This window comes from Mobula hypostoma, chromosome 13 (assembly GCF_963921235.1).
Source record: "Mobula hypostoma chromosome 13, sMobHyp1.1, whole genome shotgun sequence".
NCBI classification, from domain to species: domain Eukaryota; kingdom Metazoa; phylum Chordata; class Chondrichthyes; order Myliobatiformes; family Myliobatidae; genus Mobula; species Mobula hypostoma.
The window spans coordinates 95,409,818-95,425,805 of NC_086109.1; the positions used below are offsets into that span (position 1 = coordinate 95,409,818).

At 42.8% G+C, this 15,988-nt stretch overlaps 1 protein-coding gene across 2 annotated transcripts in view; it reads left to right on the forward strand.

Moving 5' to 3' along the window:
• The first annotated feature begins 267 nt into the window (after positions 1 to 267).
• The window catches only part of LOC134355802 (lactase-like protein), a 47,769-nt gene continuing 32,048 nt past the window's right edge, over positions 268 to 15,988 (forward strand). For both annotated transcript variants that reach the window (XM_063066234.1, XM_063066235.1), the window contains exons 1-5: positions 268 to 996; positions 4,880 to 5,040; positions 8,170 to 8,257; positions 9,511 to 9,620; positions 15,730 to 15,858. In XM_063066234.1, coding sequence (XP_062922304.1) covers positions 885 to 996; positions 4,880 to 5,040; positions 8,170 to 8,257; positions 9,511 to 9,620; positions 15,730 to 15,858 — 600 coding nt within the window. In that variant the 5' untranslated portion in view covers positions 268 to 884. The remainder of the gene's footprint in view (positions 997 to 4,879; positions 5,041 to 8,169; positions 8,258 to 9,510; positions 9,621 to 15,729; positions 15,859 to 15,988) is intronic.

A 15,988-nucleotide genomic window follows, 5' to 3' on the forward strand; every position in this document is an offset into this window, starting at 1 on the left:
ACTTGTACTGCACTAAAAATGATTGTGAAGTTTGTGTTTTGAAAGGAAGATTAGTGAAGTCCTACTTAGGCCACAATATAAGTCACTGATGTTGGCCTGAAGGTGTATGCGTTCACCACCAGTACCCTGGAGGACTCTGCACAACCCTAAAAGATGATTCTGTACTGGCGGTTTTATTTTCTGAATAGAGTATCCAGTCTGAGGGTAAATTCAGTAAACAATATTTCAATTATTTAGGTGTGGTGGTTATTAACATAACAGAAGACAACAGATGCAGTAGGACACATCTGTGATACTTGTGCACACACTAAAAGCTGTGCTGCTTTATAACTAACAATTACACAAGAGATTCTGCAGATGATGGCAATTTTGAGCAACATGCACAAAATGATGGAGGAACTCAACAAGTCAGGCGACATCTGATGTTGGCTCGAAACATTGACTGTTTTTTTCCCTCCGTAGATGCTACCTGACCTGCAGAGTTCCATCAGCTGATAGTCAACACAGTTTTATTTTAAAAGGGAAACAGCTCACAGCCTCGCCTTACCCCAATTCATCCCAGCAACCCCCCTGTGTTTCTTCCTGTGGGAATAATCTCCAAATTCATCCTTTAGAAGTGAGTTCCTTTCTTCTGAACTCCATGCTGGATTCATTACTGACAGTGATCTCCCTTCACAGGGGGAACACCTTTATCTACTAAAGTCTGAAAGACCCGTCAGGTCACCCCCTTGGTTCTCATCTTACAAAGACTTCTTGCCTGTTTGGTGTGTTTCTCTGTAACATTCTTGTGTGTGACTGTCCTGAGCTGTGTGTGCGGGCAGGCTGCAGAAAGGAGCTGTGACTGGGTAGAAGAGTGACGCTGCTGGACCAAGACGGGCTGAGGGATGAAGCAGACTGTAGTTCTGCACAGCATTCTACTGCCTCTGTGCTTGACCCTGAACTTCGACTGGACAAGAGATCACCGTGGATCCTTCTATTATGGGACCTTCCCTGCTGGTGAGGACACTCAAAGTATCTGAGCAGAACTAGAGACCATTGCAATGTATTATTTTGCCTGTTCATAGCTTTTAAGTTTTGTAAGATGCTGTGTGATGGAAGTGTGAGTTTTATGTTCAAAATAATTCTGCCTTTCCAGCCCTGCTCATTGACCCAACACTTTGATGCCTATTAGAATAGTGGAAATAAAGGAGGCCTTTTCGGATTGGCTGACGGTAACAATTAGTGTTCCACAGCGGTCTGTGTTGGGACTGCTTCATTTCAAGTTATATGTCGATGAGTTGGATGTCAAAATTGATGGCTTTGTGGCCAAGTTTGCAGACGATATGAAGGTGGGTGGAGGGGCAGGTAGTGCTGAGGAAGCAGGGAGTCTGCAGAGGGACTTGGACAGATTGGGGGAATGGGCAAAGAAGTGACAGATGGAATACATTTGCGGGGAGTGTATGGTCATGCACTTTGGTAGAAAGAATAAAGGCGTGGACTATTTTCTAAATGGAGAGAAAATTCAGAAATCAGAGGGTCAAAAGGACTTGGGAGCCCTCCTGCAGGATTCCATGAAGGTTAACTTGCAAGTTGAGTTGGTGAAAGGAAGGCAAATGCAATTTTAGCATTCTTTTTGAGAGCAAGGATATGATGCTGAGGGTTTATAAGGCATTGGTCAGAGTTCACTTAGTCATAGTCATAGTCATAGTCATACTTCATTGATCCCGGGGGAAACTGGTTTTCGTTACAGTTGCACCATAAATAATAAATAGTAATAGAACCATAAATAGTTAAATAGTAATATGTAAATTATGCTAGTAAATTAAGAAATAAGTCCAGGACCAGCCTATTGGCTCAGGGTGTCTGACCCTCCAAGTTAGGAGTTGTAAAGTTTGATGGCCACAGGCAGGAATGACTTCCTATGACGCTCTGTGCTGCATCTCAGTGGAATGAGTCTCTGGCTGAATGTACTCCTGTGCCCACCCAGTACACTTGGAGTATTGTGGGCAGTTTTGGGCCCCTTATCCAAGAAAAGATGTGCTGGCATTTGAGAGGGTCCAGAGGAGGTTAACAAAAATTATTCCAGGAATGAAAGAGTTAACATATGAGGAGCGTTTGATGGCTCTGGGCCTGTACTCTGGAGTTTAGAAGATTGAGGAAGAATCACATTGAAACCTATTGAATATTGAAAGGCCTAGACAGAGGGTACAGGGAGAAGATGTTTCCTGTAGTGGGGGAGTCTGGGATCTGAGAGAATGCAAGGACAACCCTTTAGAACAGAGATGAGGAAGGGTTTCTTTAGCCAGTGGGGAGTGAATCTGTGGAATTTATTGCCATGGATGGCTATGGAGACCAAGTCACTGGGTATATTTAAAACGGAGATTGATAGCTTCTTGATTACTATGGGCATCAAAGGTTGCAGGGAGAAGGTAGGAGAATGGGGCTGAGAGGGATAATAAATCAGCCATGATGGAATTCTGCTTCCTACGTCGTATGGGCTTATGGTGAACCAAGGATCATAATAGCGGCACCTGTCAGATCTGGAGTTTTCTCATTACACTAGATTGAGAGAAATCTTAGTAGTTTTTCATATCTTCAGAGCAAGCTGAAACCTTTGATAGTTTCTGTGCATCTAAGAGCTTCAGAATTTTTAGCAGTTTAGAGCAGACCAATGTATGATACCAGAAGCTGGATTTTGTGCATCATATTGAGTATTAAGTGTGAAGGATATTGTCCCCCACATACCATGGGTATTTTTATCTTCAAAGTTTACTAATTGGGACAAATATTCAAAAAGCTGATTTGATAAATATTTAGTCATCTAACAAGTGGGGCACTGGAATTGTTACAGCAGCAAGAGTTGGGATCAGCCTTGCCCATCGTTCACCATCCCCATGGTTAAAGGACACAATGACAACAGATGCTGACTAATGGCGCTGACCTATTAATGAGTCCAGACAAGAGGTGAATAGAGCCCCAGAGGTAACCTGCTCTCACAACTGAAAGGAGTTGGTCATGGGGTGTCTGCACTCTTCCATTAGATCAATCAACTTTATGCCAACTTTCTTGCCTTTGTTTGTCACAACCACAAAATTAAACAAACTTCAGCCTCAAATACTCAAATGACAGAGCAGCCACTGTCTGCTAATGTAGAGGATTTCAAACAGGCCACTTCTCAGCTCTGTCCCAAATTGATGACCTCACAGCTTGAACCCCAATTCCTAATTCCGGATTCGGGAGAAGTGGCTTCAGTATCCATCCATCCATGTCCTCCCAAAATCTTTTATGGACTCCTTGTTCTTCTGTACAGTGGGTTTAGGCCCATAAAATATAGCCCTTTGCAAATGGGTCCAATCTCACCTGCTCCTCCCACACACATTACATCCTCACAGATCACTCAGACTGAATCCCAAATGTTATTTCCAATAAGAACTATATCCAATTTGTTTCTGAATATGGACTCCTTCCACTTGCCATGCTGTTTGTGGGAGCTACATTGGTATCAGGTTAAGGAATGTCTTGGTATTAAACTTCCCATCCTTGTTTTCCAGTTCCTCTGGAGATTTTGTTCTCACTCACTCTAAACGGCATTCCCTTGTAACCTCCTCTGGTCCCATCTCTGTCTCACCTACCCCCTCCCACCCCCACTGCTTTGTGGTCTTCCAGATGTTACTCACTCCTCATTGTAGTCAGTTACTTGCTCCTCCTCCAAACCCAACTCAATAACTGATTCTGTCATCAGTCTCTGTGCCTCCTGCAAGGCATTTGGATGTCTTACATTGCCCAAGGCCGAATATAAAACAAGTGAAAAGTCCCATACATCTGTAGTTCCCATAGCAACAACATTTTGTTTGTTTCTAATCACTGATTAGACCAACCACGCTCAGTTTCACACAATTAAATTCTAAAATTACTTGAGTCATGTTTGGAGCTGAAACTTACGCATTGCAATTTTTCAACATTCTCTGCTCATGCCTCCAGTGACCAGAGTTCAGTCCTTGCCCTGCCTCTAGTTTCCAAAAGGGATTCTGCATATGCTTAAAATCCAGAGTAACACACACAAAATGCTAGAGGAACTCGACGCCTTGATTTTGAGAAAAGATGGGTTCATTTGCTCGTTATTATCATTTGAGCTAATTGATAGATTTTTTCCACGATCTAATTGTAAATTTTTTAGTATATTTTCTTTTCTTGCTGGCGGTTTGATGTTTACTTTTAGAAGCTTTTTGTATGACGCATGGCTCCAGGGTTGTACACCTAATGAGTTCTTTTTTTTTCACTTTTTCTGCTTAGTAGATTTTTTTTGTTATCACAAAAATTTTTTTCAATCTTTAAGATAATGTCTTTTTTGAGACATTGTAAGTGTTGTTACTTCAATGTACTCATGTTATTTCTTTTGTATAATATAACAATAAAAAGATTTGAAAAGAAAAGGAATAAACTATGAAGAGTCTTGGCCTGAAATATCGAATGTTCATTCCTCTCCATGGCTGCTGCCTGACCTGCTAAGCTCTTCCAGCATTTTGTCTGTGTTACTCCAGTATCCACATTCTCCCTGTGATCATACATTTACCTCCAGCTGTTCTGGTTTTCTTACACACCTCAAAGACTTGTGGATTGATGGATCAACTGGTCTGGATAAATTGTCCCTAATGTGGGTGGCGGGCAGGAGAATTAGACTGGAGCTGACGGCATGAATGGGAAAGAATGAAATTATGGGGAAATGGGATAGCATTAACAGCTGGTGTAAATTCAATGGGCTGAATGGCAGTGATGTTGTAAGGAAATATGAAATTTTAGATACCTTATTTTCAAGCAATTTGTCGTTGTCCCAAATAACAGTCAGTGCACTAATAAACTGTTGTGGAAAAACGGAATTTAAGTAGCGTGTCTGTTCCAGGTTTCTCCTGGGGTGTGGGCAGTTCTGCCTACCAGACGGAGGGAGCGTGGGATCAAGATGGGAAAGGAATGAGTATCTGGGATGTATTCACCCACAAGAAAGGAAAAATATTCCTGAATGAAACAGGGGATTCATCATGTGAAAGCTATTATAAATTCAAGGTAAGGACACGTAATAAAAGTTTGTATTATCAAGAGGTAAAGATAAAGATTGGCTTTATTTGTCACATGTACAGCAAGTAGTGAAATGTTTCAAATATGAATTCCACTCAGTAAGAGCTCACACAGAGATCTGCCCCTACCCTACCCTTGCTGCGCGTAAAGCTGCGGGCTTCTGCTGGAGAATTAGATCAAAATAAATTAGTCTGAAGCTAATTGCGAATTTCTTAGTATTTTTACACTTATTTGTTTGAAGTTAGGAGATGATGGTGCACTTTTACGTGCACTCAATGCTCACTTTATTAGCGACCTCTCATGTTTAATAAAGTGGCCACTGAGTGTATGTTCGTGGTCTTCTGCTGCTGTAGCCCATCCACTTCAAGATTCAATGTGCTGTGCATTCAGAGATGCTCCTCTGCACATCATGGTTGTAACACGTGGTTACTTGAGTTACCATCACCTTCCTGTCAGTTTGAACTTCTCTAGTCATTCTCATCTGACTGAACTCTCTCATTAACAAGGTATTTTCGCCCACAGAACTGCCACTCACGAGACTTTTTTTTTGTTTTTTGCACCATTCTCCATAAACACTAGAGACTGTTGTGCGTTAAAATCCCAGGAGATCAGCAGTTTCTGGGATATTCAAACCACCCCATCTGGCACCAACAATCATTCCACAGTCAAAGTCACTTTGATCATATTTCTTCCCCATTCTGATGTTTGGTCTGAACAACAACTGAACCTCTTGACCATGTCTGCATGCTCTTATGTATTGAGTTGCTGCCACGTGATCGGTTGATTAGATATTTCCATAGTCAAGCGGTATACCTAAGAAAATGTCCATTGAGTGTATCTGTACTAGATGGAATATAGTGTAGGGAAATGCATGGTCATGCACTTTGGTAGAAGGAATAAAGACATAGACTATTTTCTAAATGGGGAGAAAATTAAAAAAATCAGAGGTACAAGGGGACTTGGCAGGATTCCCTAAAGATTAACTTGCAAGTTGAGTCTGTGGTAAGAAAGGCAAATGCAATGTTTGCATTCATTTCATGAGGACTAGAATATAAAAGCAAGGATGTATTGCTAAGGTTTTATAAGGCATTGGTCAGACCACACTTGGAGTATTGTTGGTGGTTTTGGACCGCTTATCTAAGAAAATGTGTGCTGCCATTGCAGAGGGTCCAGAGAAGGTTCACAAGAATGATTCCAGGAATGAAAAGTCAGGAGCATTTGATGGCTCTGGGCCTTTACTTGCTGCAGTTTAGAAGAATGAGCAGGGATCTCATTGAAACCTGTGAAATATAGAAAGGCCTAGATAGAGTGGATGTGGCGAGTATAGTGGGGGAGTCTAGGGCCAAAGGGCACAGGTTCAAAGATTCAAAAAACTTTATTGTCATTCTAACCATATATCAGCTCTGCGGGGCAGAATGAGACAGCGTTTCTCAGGGGCAGTGCAATTCATAACATCACAAATGCAACACTAAATAATAAACATAACAATAAATAGTAAAACACAACAGCCACATGTCAGTTAAAATCAGTTATAAGTGTCCAGTGCAAGTTAAAAGTGTCCAAAGCAGAGTCAGGTAGAGCAGCTATTTAGCAGTCTGACTGCCTGTGGGAGGAAGCTGTTTAGTAGCCTTGTGGTTTTAGTTTTGATGCTCCTGTAACGTTTGCCTGATGGCAGAAGAACAAAACAGTTCATGGAGAGGGTGTGAAGGGTCTTTAATGATGTACCGTGTCTTCTGGAGGCATCGACTCCAAAAGAGGTCTTGGACAGAAGGTAGGGAGACCCCAATAACCCTCTCTGCTCCCCTAACCACCCTCTGCAAGGCCTTTTTGTCAACAACACTGCAGCTGGGGTACCAGGTTGTGATGCAAAAGGTCAGCACACTCTCAACCACACCTCTGTAGAATGTAGTTAAGATGTTAGTGGGGAGTGATGCTTGTTTAAGCTTCCTCAGAAAGTGCAATCTCTGCTGGGCCTGTTTCACAATCCCAGTGGTGTTCCTGGACCAGGTGAGATTGTCTGAGATCTGCACCCCAAGGAACTTGATGTTTTCCACTCAGAATGTGGAAACACTGTACAGCCTCAGAATGGAAGGGACTTCCACTGAGAACAGAAATGAGGAGGAATTTCTTTAGCCAGAAGATGGTGAATCTGTGGAAATCATTGCCACAGATGGCTGTGGAGACTAAGTCATTGGGTATATTCAAAGCAGAAGTCAGTAGGTTCTTGATTAGTCAGGACATCAGCGTTATGGGGACGAGACAGGAGAATGGGGTTGAGTGGGAAAATAAATCAGCTTTGATGGAGTGGCTGAGCAGATTCAATGGGCCAAATAGCCAAACTCTTGATTCCTATGTCTTATAACTTAGAGGTTACATGGATTATTTTTCAGGAAAAATTTAGCACAGAGGGGTTAAAAGATAGAAAGTGTATTGTGTCTTTGCTGTGGTTTGTAGAGAATATAAATAAAATGCTGAGTAATCAGACTGTTAGTCATTTTGCATTCCACATTCTACTCGTGTAATAAATCATTCCCATCGTTTCATTGTCCAACTGCTGTTAAGACAACACTGCCACTTTCCACTGCATTATAGTAATACTTGTTAAAATGACATATGACAATGAGTCCTGATGAAGGGCCTTAGCCCAAAACATCAACTGATTATTCACTTCCATAGATGCTGCCTGACCTGCTGAGTTCCTCCAGTATTTTGTGTGTTGCTCTAGATTTCCAGCATCTGCAGAATATCTTGTATGACTGAGATGTGTCATTGGCATCAAATCAACTCACAACTCAACTCAAGCTATTTTGCAGGCAATGGAATGTTTCAGGTTCAATGTGGCGAAATACTATTGCAAGACAGGGTGGGCCTGATTGGATCAGCCACTGTCAATCAAACTTAGTGACTCCATTACTGAGACGAAATTCGACTGCAAAATCCATCCAACTATCCTCTAACCCTATGCTTTTCTGGGTGAAAATACCTTGCACAGATTAACATGTTATAGTTCTTTCACTTGGTCTGTTTGTTTTTCTTTTAAGTAATTAGTTTCTAAATGCATCAATACCGACACTTCTCATACATGCAAAGCCTGGTTAACATTTAGTTTTATTGCAGGAGGACATTGCCTTACTGAAGGAGTTGAAGGTCAATCATTATCGCTTTTCCATCTCTTGGCCTCGAATCATACCTACAGGGATAAAAGGTAATGCCTCTCTTTGCACATCTTATGAGGGTGGGTACTACTTGTCTGCCACAGTACAGTTTCTGTGATGCAGCTTGTTAGGATTCTCTCTACTGCACATCTGTAGAATGACGTGCGTGTAGATGTACAAAGTCCAGCTGTCTTCAGCCTCCTCAGAAAGTAGAGGCATTGGTGAGCTTTCTTGAAAGTAGGTTCCTCGGAGTTGTTGTGCAAGTTGTTGGGGTGGTTAAGAAGACATATGGGGTGTTGGCCTTCATCGTTTAGGGGATCGAATTGAAGAGCTGTGAGGTAATGTTGCAGCTTTTTAAAACCCTGGTTAGACCACACCTGGAGTATTGTATACTGGTCGTAAACACAAAATAATCTGCAGACGCTGGGGTCAAAGCAACACTCATAACACGCTGAGCGTGTTATGAGCATTATATACTGGTGGACTCATTGTAGGAAGCTTTATAGAGGGTGCAGAGGAGATTGACCAGGACACTGCCTGGATTAGAAAGTATGTCTCATGAGGATAGGTTGAGTGAGCTTGGGCTTTTCTCTAAGGAAGATGAGAGGTGACTTGTTAGAGGTGTACAAGATGAAAAGAGGCATAGATCAAGTGGTAGTCAGATACTTTCTCCCAGGGTGGAATTGGTGAATACGAGGGGGGCAGAATTTTAAGGTGGTTGGAGGAAATATAGGGGGAATGTCAGAGGTAAGAGAGTGGTGGTTGTGTGGTAGAGACAGCTACATTAGGGACGTTTAAGAGACCACACTATACTATGGGAGAGGAAGGAGTGGAGTTGGGGGAGGAGCCCCTCAATTCCTGTAGTAACGAGCCACCCCGGGGGGGGGGGCAGTACTATTGGTGAGTAGGAATGTAATAGAACAGCATTGACTATGAATGTAAAGAATGAAAAGGCATTGAATGGTTTATTCTTCTGAATAATTTTTATTATAAATAAAGTTTATTTTCTTCTTAAAAAAGGGACTGTTAGGCACACGGGTAAAAGAAAAATGGGGGGATTGTGAGAGAGGGAAGAGTTAGATTGAGCATGGAGTTGATTAAAGGTCAGCAAACATTGTACTGTGCTGTACTGTTCTATGTATATAGTCTTTGTGTGGCTGTCGGAGGAGGTGCTCAAATGCAAAGAGAAATACGCAGCTGAGGAACGACAGGGCAGGGTAAAACAAGAAAGATTCTGTTTGCAAATAAGTGTCTGATTTGCACATCATAGATCATCTATTTCTTATCTTTACAAATTCTCCAGCCGAGCAAGTGAATGAAAAGGGAATCGACTATTATAATGAACTAATAAATGCCCTAATGGAGAGCAGAATCCAGCCTGTTGTCACCCTGTACCACTGGGATCTTCCACAGGTTCGTGCCAAATGTTTGACATGATTTATGACCTGCTGTATGTAGTCTCCCCACAGCAGCTTCTCCAGGCATTTCCAGCATGGGCAAGGTTTGCACTCAGCAGGGATAAATTAAAAACTTGCACACCAATTTTTGTTCCTGATCAGCAGATGCTGATAAGTTGAAGCATTTTTAAATGTTTTTTGTTGCAATGTTTTCAACATCTATGTCAATGTGTGCACACTTGTGTTTCACTGACGTCCCTCAGGAAAGGACATCTGCAATCCTGTCCTGACCACACAATCCATTTATTTTATTTGTTTAGCGATACAGTGCAGTCTGCCCTTCCAGCCACGCCGCCCCAGCAGCCCCTGACAACTCCGATTAACCCCAGCCTAACCACGGGACAATTTACAATGACCAATTCACCTGCCCAGTACATGTTTGGACAGTAGGAGGAAACCAGAAAAGAGTACGCAGGGAAAAGTCATGCAATCACAGGATGCCAGAATCGAACTCCAATCTCCGAAGCCCTGAGCTGTGATAGTTGTAGTTACACCAGACCTATCAATGTGCTCAACTCTGCACAAGGCTCAAGGAATAGGGAATAGATTCAAAGTTTAAAGTACATTTATTATCAAAGTATGTATGCAGTATACAGCCTTGAGATTCGTCTTCTTGCAGGCAGCCACAAAACAAAGAAACGCCATAGAACCTGTATAAAGAAAACCCTCACACAACAGTTCCATCAGACACACAAAAAACAAGAACAAATCACACAAACAGCAAAAAGTGAACAGATAACACACAAAGCATTAAACATCAAACCGTAGAGCCCCCACAAGTGGGTGCACAGCAACGAGCTGCCGAGGCGAGAAACGCCAGCCCAGGAGCCGACGGCCGCGGTCACAGCCACCAAGTTAGTTCCGCGCTGTGTCGATGGCTGCAGACCTCGATCAATAGTAAAGCGCATTCAGGTACAAGCATTGTGAGAAACTTCAACATCGTACGGATGGGCACTCTCCTCCTCTGCCTCACCCACGAGGTCTGTGCTGGAGGGACAGCTCCAGGGGAGCCTGCCTTTTGAGAAGTGTTAGTGTAATGGAGAGAACCTGTGATGATAACGCTTCGTCTAAATCTTCAACACGAGATGCTACAGATGCTAGAAACCTAGAGCAACACGCACAAAGTGCCGGAGGTCAGGCAGCATCTGTGGGGAGGAATGTTTTGAGCCGAGACCCAACAGGAGTGGAAAGCAGCAGGAAAAGAAGCCAGAATAAGAAGGGGGGAAGAGGGAAAAGGTTTTCAAGCTGGCAGGTGAATCTTCTAAACCAAAGCCTGGCTAGATCTTTGGATCCATTTGCTACCCCAGCTAATCGCAACCTTTTCCAGTGGGGGTGTCCACAAGGTTTGGGGTGATAAGAGAAGAAAATGGGGAAGGGACCACCTTAATAAACATTTAAAGATTATAAACTTTAACTTTATTTGCAATATAAACATTGAAACATACAGTGAAATGCCTCAGTGACTAACAAAGTTTTACCCCCTCCGAATTGGAGTCCTTGTAACTCTGCTCCATGCTTCTCTCACCATAGACCGAGAGTGCGGTGTTACGTACCCCGTAACTGGGTTGCCAAACCAGCAGAAATGGATCACTCAGTTGGAGTCTGGATTACTAGAACTAGGAAAGTTTTATTAAAGAAACAAGCAACACAGTACTCTAATCAAAAGGATAATAAATGCAGCAGTTCAGCAATGATAAACATACATGTACACAGAATTAAGATAACAGGATCAATCAAGCTCTATCGTTGTCTAGGGGCAAATGACCAGTTTCAAAGTGACACAAAGTTCAGTTCAATTTAGTTCAGTTCGCAGTAATCGCTGCCGTGGCGATGGACAGTGGGGGGGGGGAAGGAGAGAGAGAGCAAAACAAATGAATATTTAGCACAGCTTCCACACAGACCTTCGCAGTCAGCTTTCGGGCGAGCCCTTTGTGATGTCATCTGAGGTCACCGACTGTGACCCCTCCATTTCCAGATACGACCGTTTCTCTGCGCTGAACCTGGCACCCAGGCAAGGGTGGACACACACCAGGTTCCCGCCGATCGTGCCTTTCCACCCTGAGCGTCTAAGGCTTGATCCCGCGAGCAGCCGCCAAAAGCTTCCCACCGACTTGTGAGAGGCACACCGCTTCCAGGGTCTCATTACCTCGGGTGTCGTGTGTGTGCTACCTTAGCGAACCTGTCCCTTTTTATCCCCCTGCTGGGGTATCGCCTGTCCATCACTTCAAACAGTTCAGGGTTCAAAGGGGGGGCCGCTCTAGACAGCTCTCTCCTTCTGTTATTCTCTCTCCCGTCCCTTCATTACACATCTCCAAATGCTGCTCCATTGTTTCCCTTATCTCTCTCTCTCCTGAAGACAGGTGGCAGACCAACTGCTGATCACACAGGACAGCTAACATCTTAATCTATGTGTATTCTTGTCACAACGGACTGAAGCTTCCTCTGTTGCCAAACTGTTGGAGCAGTGTCTCCTCCTATCCACCCACAGAATGGGACTGAGTTCCTGATGATTGCACAGAGATTTAATAATGACAGTGGGCCAGGATTCGAGATCTGTGAGACTGAGAGAATATAGTAACTTTAGCCTAACAGCTTCACTCTGTGTTTCAATGTAAATGGATCTGAATCTGATGCTACATTGCCCTCTCTCCTTACTCCTCTATGCTACTAGCTAAGCCACACATCCTCATAACCAACCCAGGGGCCATAATTGTCAATAATTTAATGATCCGTGAATTCTGGTGACTGATCAGGTTGCCTTCTCTGGCTACAGAGACTCTCGACTCAGACTTATTTTACTACTTTGAGGTATGGCATGATAACGAGCCCACATCGTCCAATTACACCCATGTGACCAAATAACCGACTAACCCGTACGTCTCAGGCTCCTGTACTTCCTCACCAATGGCCGTAATGAGAAGAGCATGTGTCTGTGCATCACTGACAGACTTCATTCCACAATGGCCTAGCGGCAAAGGGTGTGTGTGTGTGTGTGTATAAATAAATAAAAATAAGGGGGCTTGTTTTGTTGTTGTTTGTGTTGTTCTGCTGAACATGGTGTGAATGCTATGTTGACACCAGAATGTGTGGTGGTACTTGCGGGCCGCCCCCAGCACATCCTTAGGCGCTGGCTGTTAACATAAACGACACATTTCACTGTATGTTTCGATGTACAGATGATAAATAAATGAATCTGAGTCTGAAACCACAGCACCTGGAGGAAACACACACGGTCACAGGGAGATCGTTCAAACTCCTTACAGACAGCAGTGGGAATTGAAAACATCTCGCTGGCACCTTAATAGCGACATACTACTGTGCAGCTCCAAAAAAGGGATCTCTCTCTTTTTCTGCAAAAGTCTGCCAGCTATTAACAGCTTTAATTGTAATTTCTCCTTTGACATTATGCTAATTTCACACTGTAATCTCCAGTCCAGACTAGCTCCCTGCCTAATATGAAACCATATCAACATCTCAATTTGAATTACATTCTCAGTGGCTACACACATTTCAAAAAGCAGTTCCAATTAGGTTTCAGATAGGAAAATAGAAAATTCAATACGTTCTCATCACCTGCTCTCTCCTGTTGACTACACAGTCTCACGTCTGGTTTATTGACACTGCTGAAAGAGCACATCAACAAACAGTCCTGATACAGTGGCCTTGGGATTATGATCACTCTTTGTCTCATTGGGTGAATCAGAATCAGGTTTATTATCACCGGCATATGATGTGAAATTTGTTAACTTAGCAGCAGCAGTTCAATGCAATACATGATATAGCAGAGAGAAAAAATAATAATAAATAATAATAATAAAAAACATAATAAATAAACAAGTAAATCAATTACGTGTATTGAATAGATTATTTAAAAATGTGCAAAAACAGAAATACTGTATATTATAAAATGTGAGGTAGTGTCCAAAGCTTCAAAGTCCATTCAGGAATCAGATGGCAGAGGTGAAAAAGCTGTTGCTGAATTGCTGAATGTGTGCCTTCAGGCTTCTGTATCTCCTACCTGATGGTAACAGTGAGAAAAGGTCATGCCCTGGGTGCTGAAGGTCTTTAATAATGGACGCTGCTTTTCTGAGGCACTGCTCCCTAAAGATGTCCTGGGTACTTTGTAGGCTAGTGCCCAAGATGGAGCTGACTAGATTTACAACCTTCTGCAGCTTATTTCAGTCCTGTGCAGTAGCCCCTCCATAGTCATAGTCATACTTTATTGATCCCGGGGGAAACTGGTTTTTGTTACAGTTGCACCATAAATAATAAATAGTAATAAAACCATAAACAGTTAAATAGTAATATGTAAATTATGCCGAGAGTGATGCAGCCTGTCAGAATGCTCACCACGGTACAACTATAGGAGTTTTTGAGTGTATTTGTTGACACGCCAAATCGCTTCAAACTCCTAATAAAGTATAGCCACCGTCTTGCCTTCTTTATAACTACATCAGTATGTTGGGACCAGGTTAGATCCTCAGAGATCTTGATACCCAGGAACTTGAAACTGCTTGTTCTCTCCATTTCTGATCTCTCTATGAGGATTGGTATGTGTTCCTTCATTTACCCTTCCTGAAGTCCACAATCAGCTCTTTTATCTTACTGACATTCAGTGCCAGGTTGTTGCTGCGACACCACTCCACTAGTTGGCATATCTCACTCCTGTACGCCCTCCCATCACCACCTGAGGTTCTACCAACAATGGTTGTATCATCAGCAAATTTGTAGATGGTATTTGAGCTATGCCTAGCCAGACAGTCATGAGTATACAGAGAGTAGAGCAGTGGGCTAAGCACACACACCTGAGGTGCACCAGTGTTGATCATCAGTGAGGAGGATATGTTATCACTGATCCACACAGACTGTGGTTTTCCGGTTAGGAAGTCGAGAATCCAATTACAGAGGCCCAGGTTCTGCAACTTCTCAATCAGGATTGTGGGAATGATGGTACTAAATGCTGAGCTTTTGTTGATGAACAGTGTCCTGACTTAGGTGTTTGTGTTGTCTAGATGGTCTAAAGCTGTGTGAAGAGCCATGGAGATTGCATCTGCCATTGACCTATTGTGGCAATAGCCAAAATACTCTTCTAATGGTTTTTTAAAACTCCATACCTCTATTTAGTATTTACAAAGACCTTGGATATATATATATTACTATATATTACCTTGATATTAATTTTCTTGCAGGCATTTACAGAAAAATAAATAAACACAATAGAATTTACGAAGAATAGAATAGAATTGTGTCCGGTGCTCCCGATGCAACCTCGTCTGCTTTGGTGAGACCTGTTGTAAATTGGGGGACTGCTTCATTATGCACCTCCGCTCCATCTGCCAAAAGCAGAACTTCCCTTTGGCCAAACAGTTTAATTTTAATTCCAGTTCCAATTCCCATTCCCAAGATGAGGCCACCGTCAGGGTGGAGGAGCAGCATCTTATATCCCACCTGACTATAAGTGCTTCCAACCTGATGGCATGAATATCGATTTCTCCTTCCAGCTTAAAAAAAAAATCCCTTTCCCTCCCCTGGTCTTCCATTCCCCACTCTGGTCTCTTACCTCTTCTCAGCTGTTCATCATCCCGCCCCCCTCCCGGTTCCCTCCTCCTTCCCTTTCCCTTATGGTCCACCCTCCTCTCCGGCCCTTTACCTTCCCACCCTCCTGGCTTCACCTATCACCTTCTAGCTGTCCTGCTTCCCCTCCCGCCACCATTTTATTCTGGCATCTTCCCCCTTCCTTTCCAGTCCTGAAGAAGGGTCTTGGCCCAAAACGTTAATTGCTGATTCAATTCCATCAATGGTGCGTGACCTGCTGAGTTCCTCCGGCATTTTGTTTGTGCTGCTTTAGAATTTGCAAAGACCAACAAACAGCCAGTGCGTAAAAGAAGATGAATTGTGCAAGTAAAACCACACTGAGAACATGAGTTGTAGGGTTCCTGAAAGTCTAACTGATCTATGCCTCCATCTGATGACTTGTTTATTTCACCTACAAGAAGTTTGTGATCTCTGTGGTCTAAGGTCTGTTAGAAAGAGCAACTACGATGTATTTCTCCATCTGTTTTTAGGTCCTGCAAGATAGATATGACGGCTGGCAGAACGACAGTCTGGTTAACTTCTTCAATGATTACGCCAACCTGTGTTTTGAGAAGTTTGGTGATCGCGTAAAACACTGGATTACCTTCAACAACCCCTGGGTAGGTTTGGTTTGATTCATTAAACATTAGCCTTTTAAGTTCAAGGTAACATTTTAGCTCCTGCACATTGGCAAAGAGTTCAGGGTTTTTTATCTGTATTTTTTTATTATTTAATAAGAAGAATTTATTT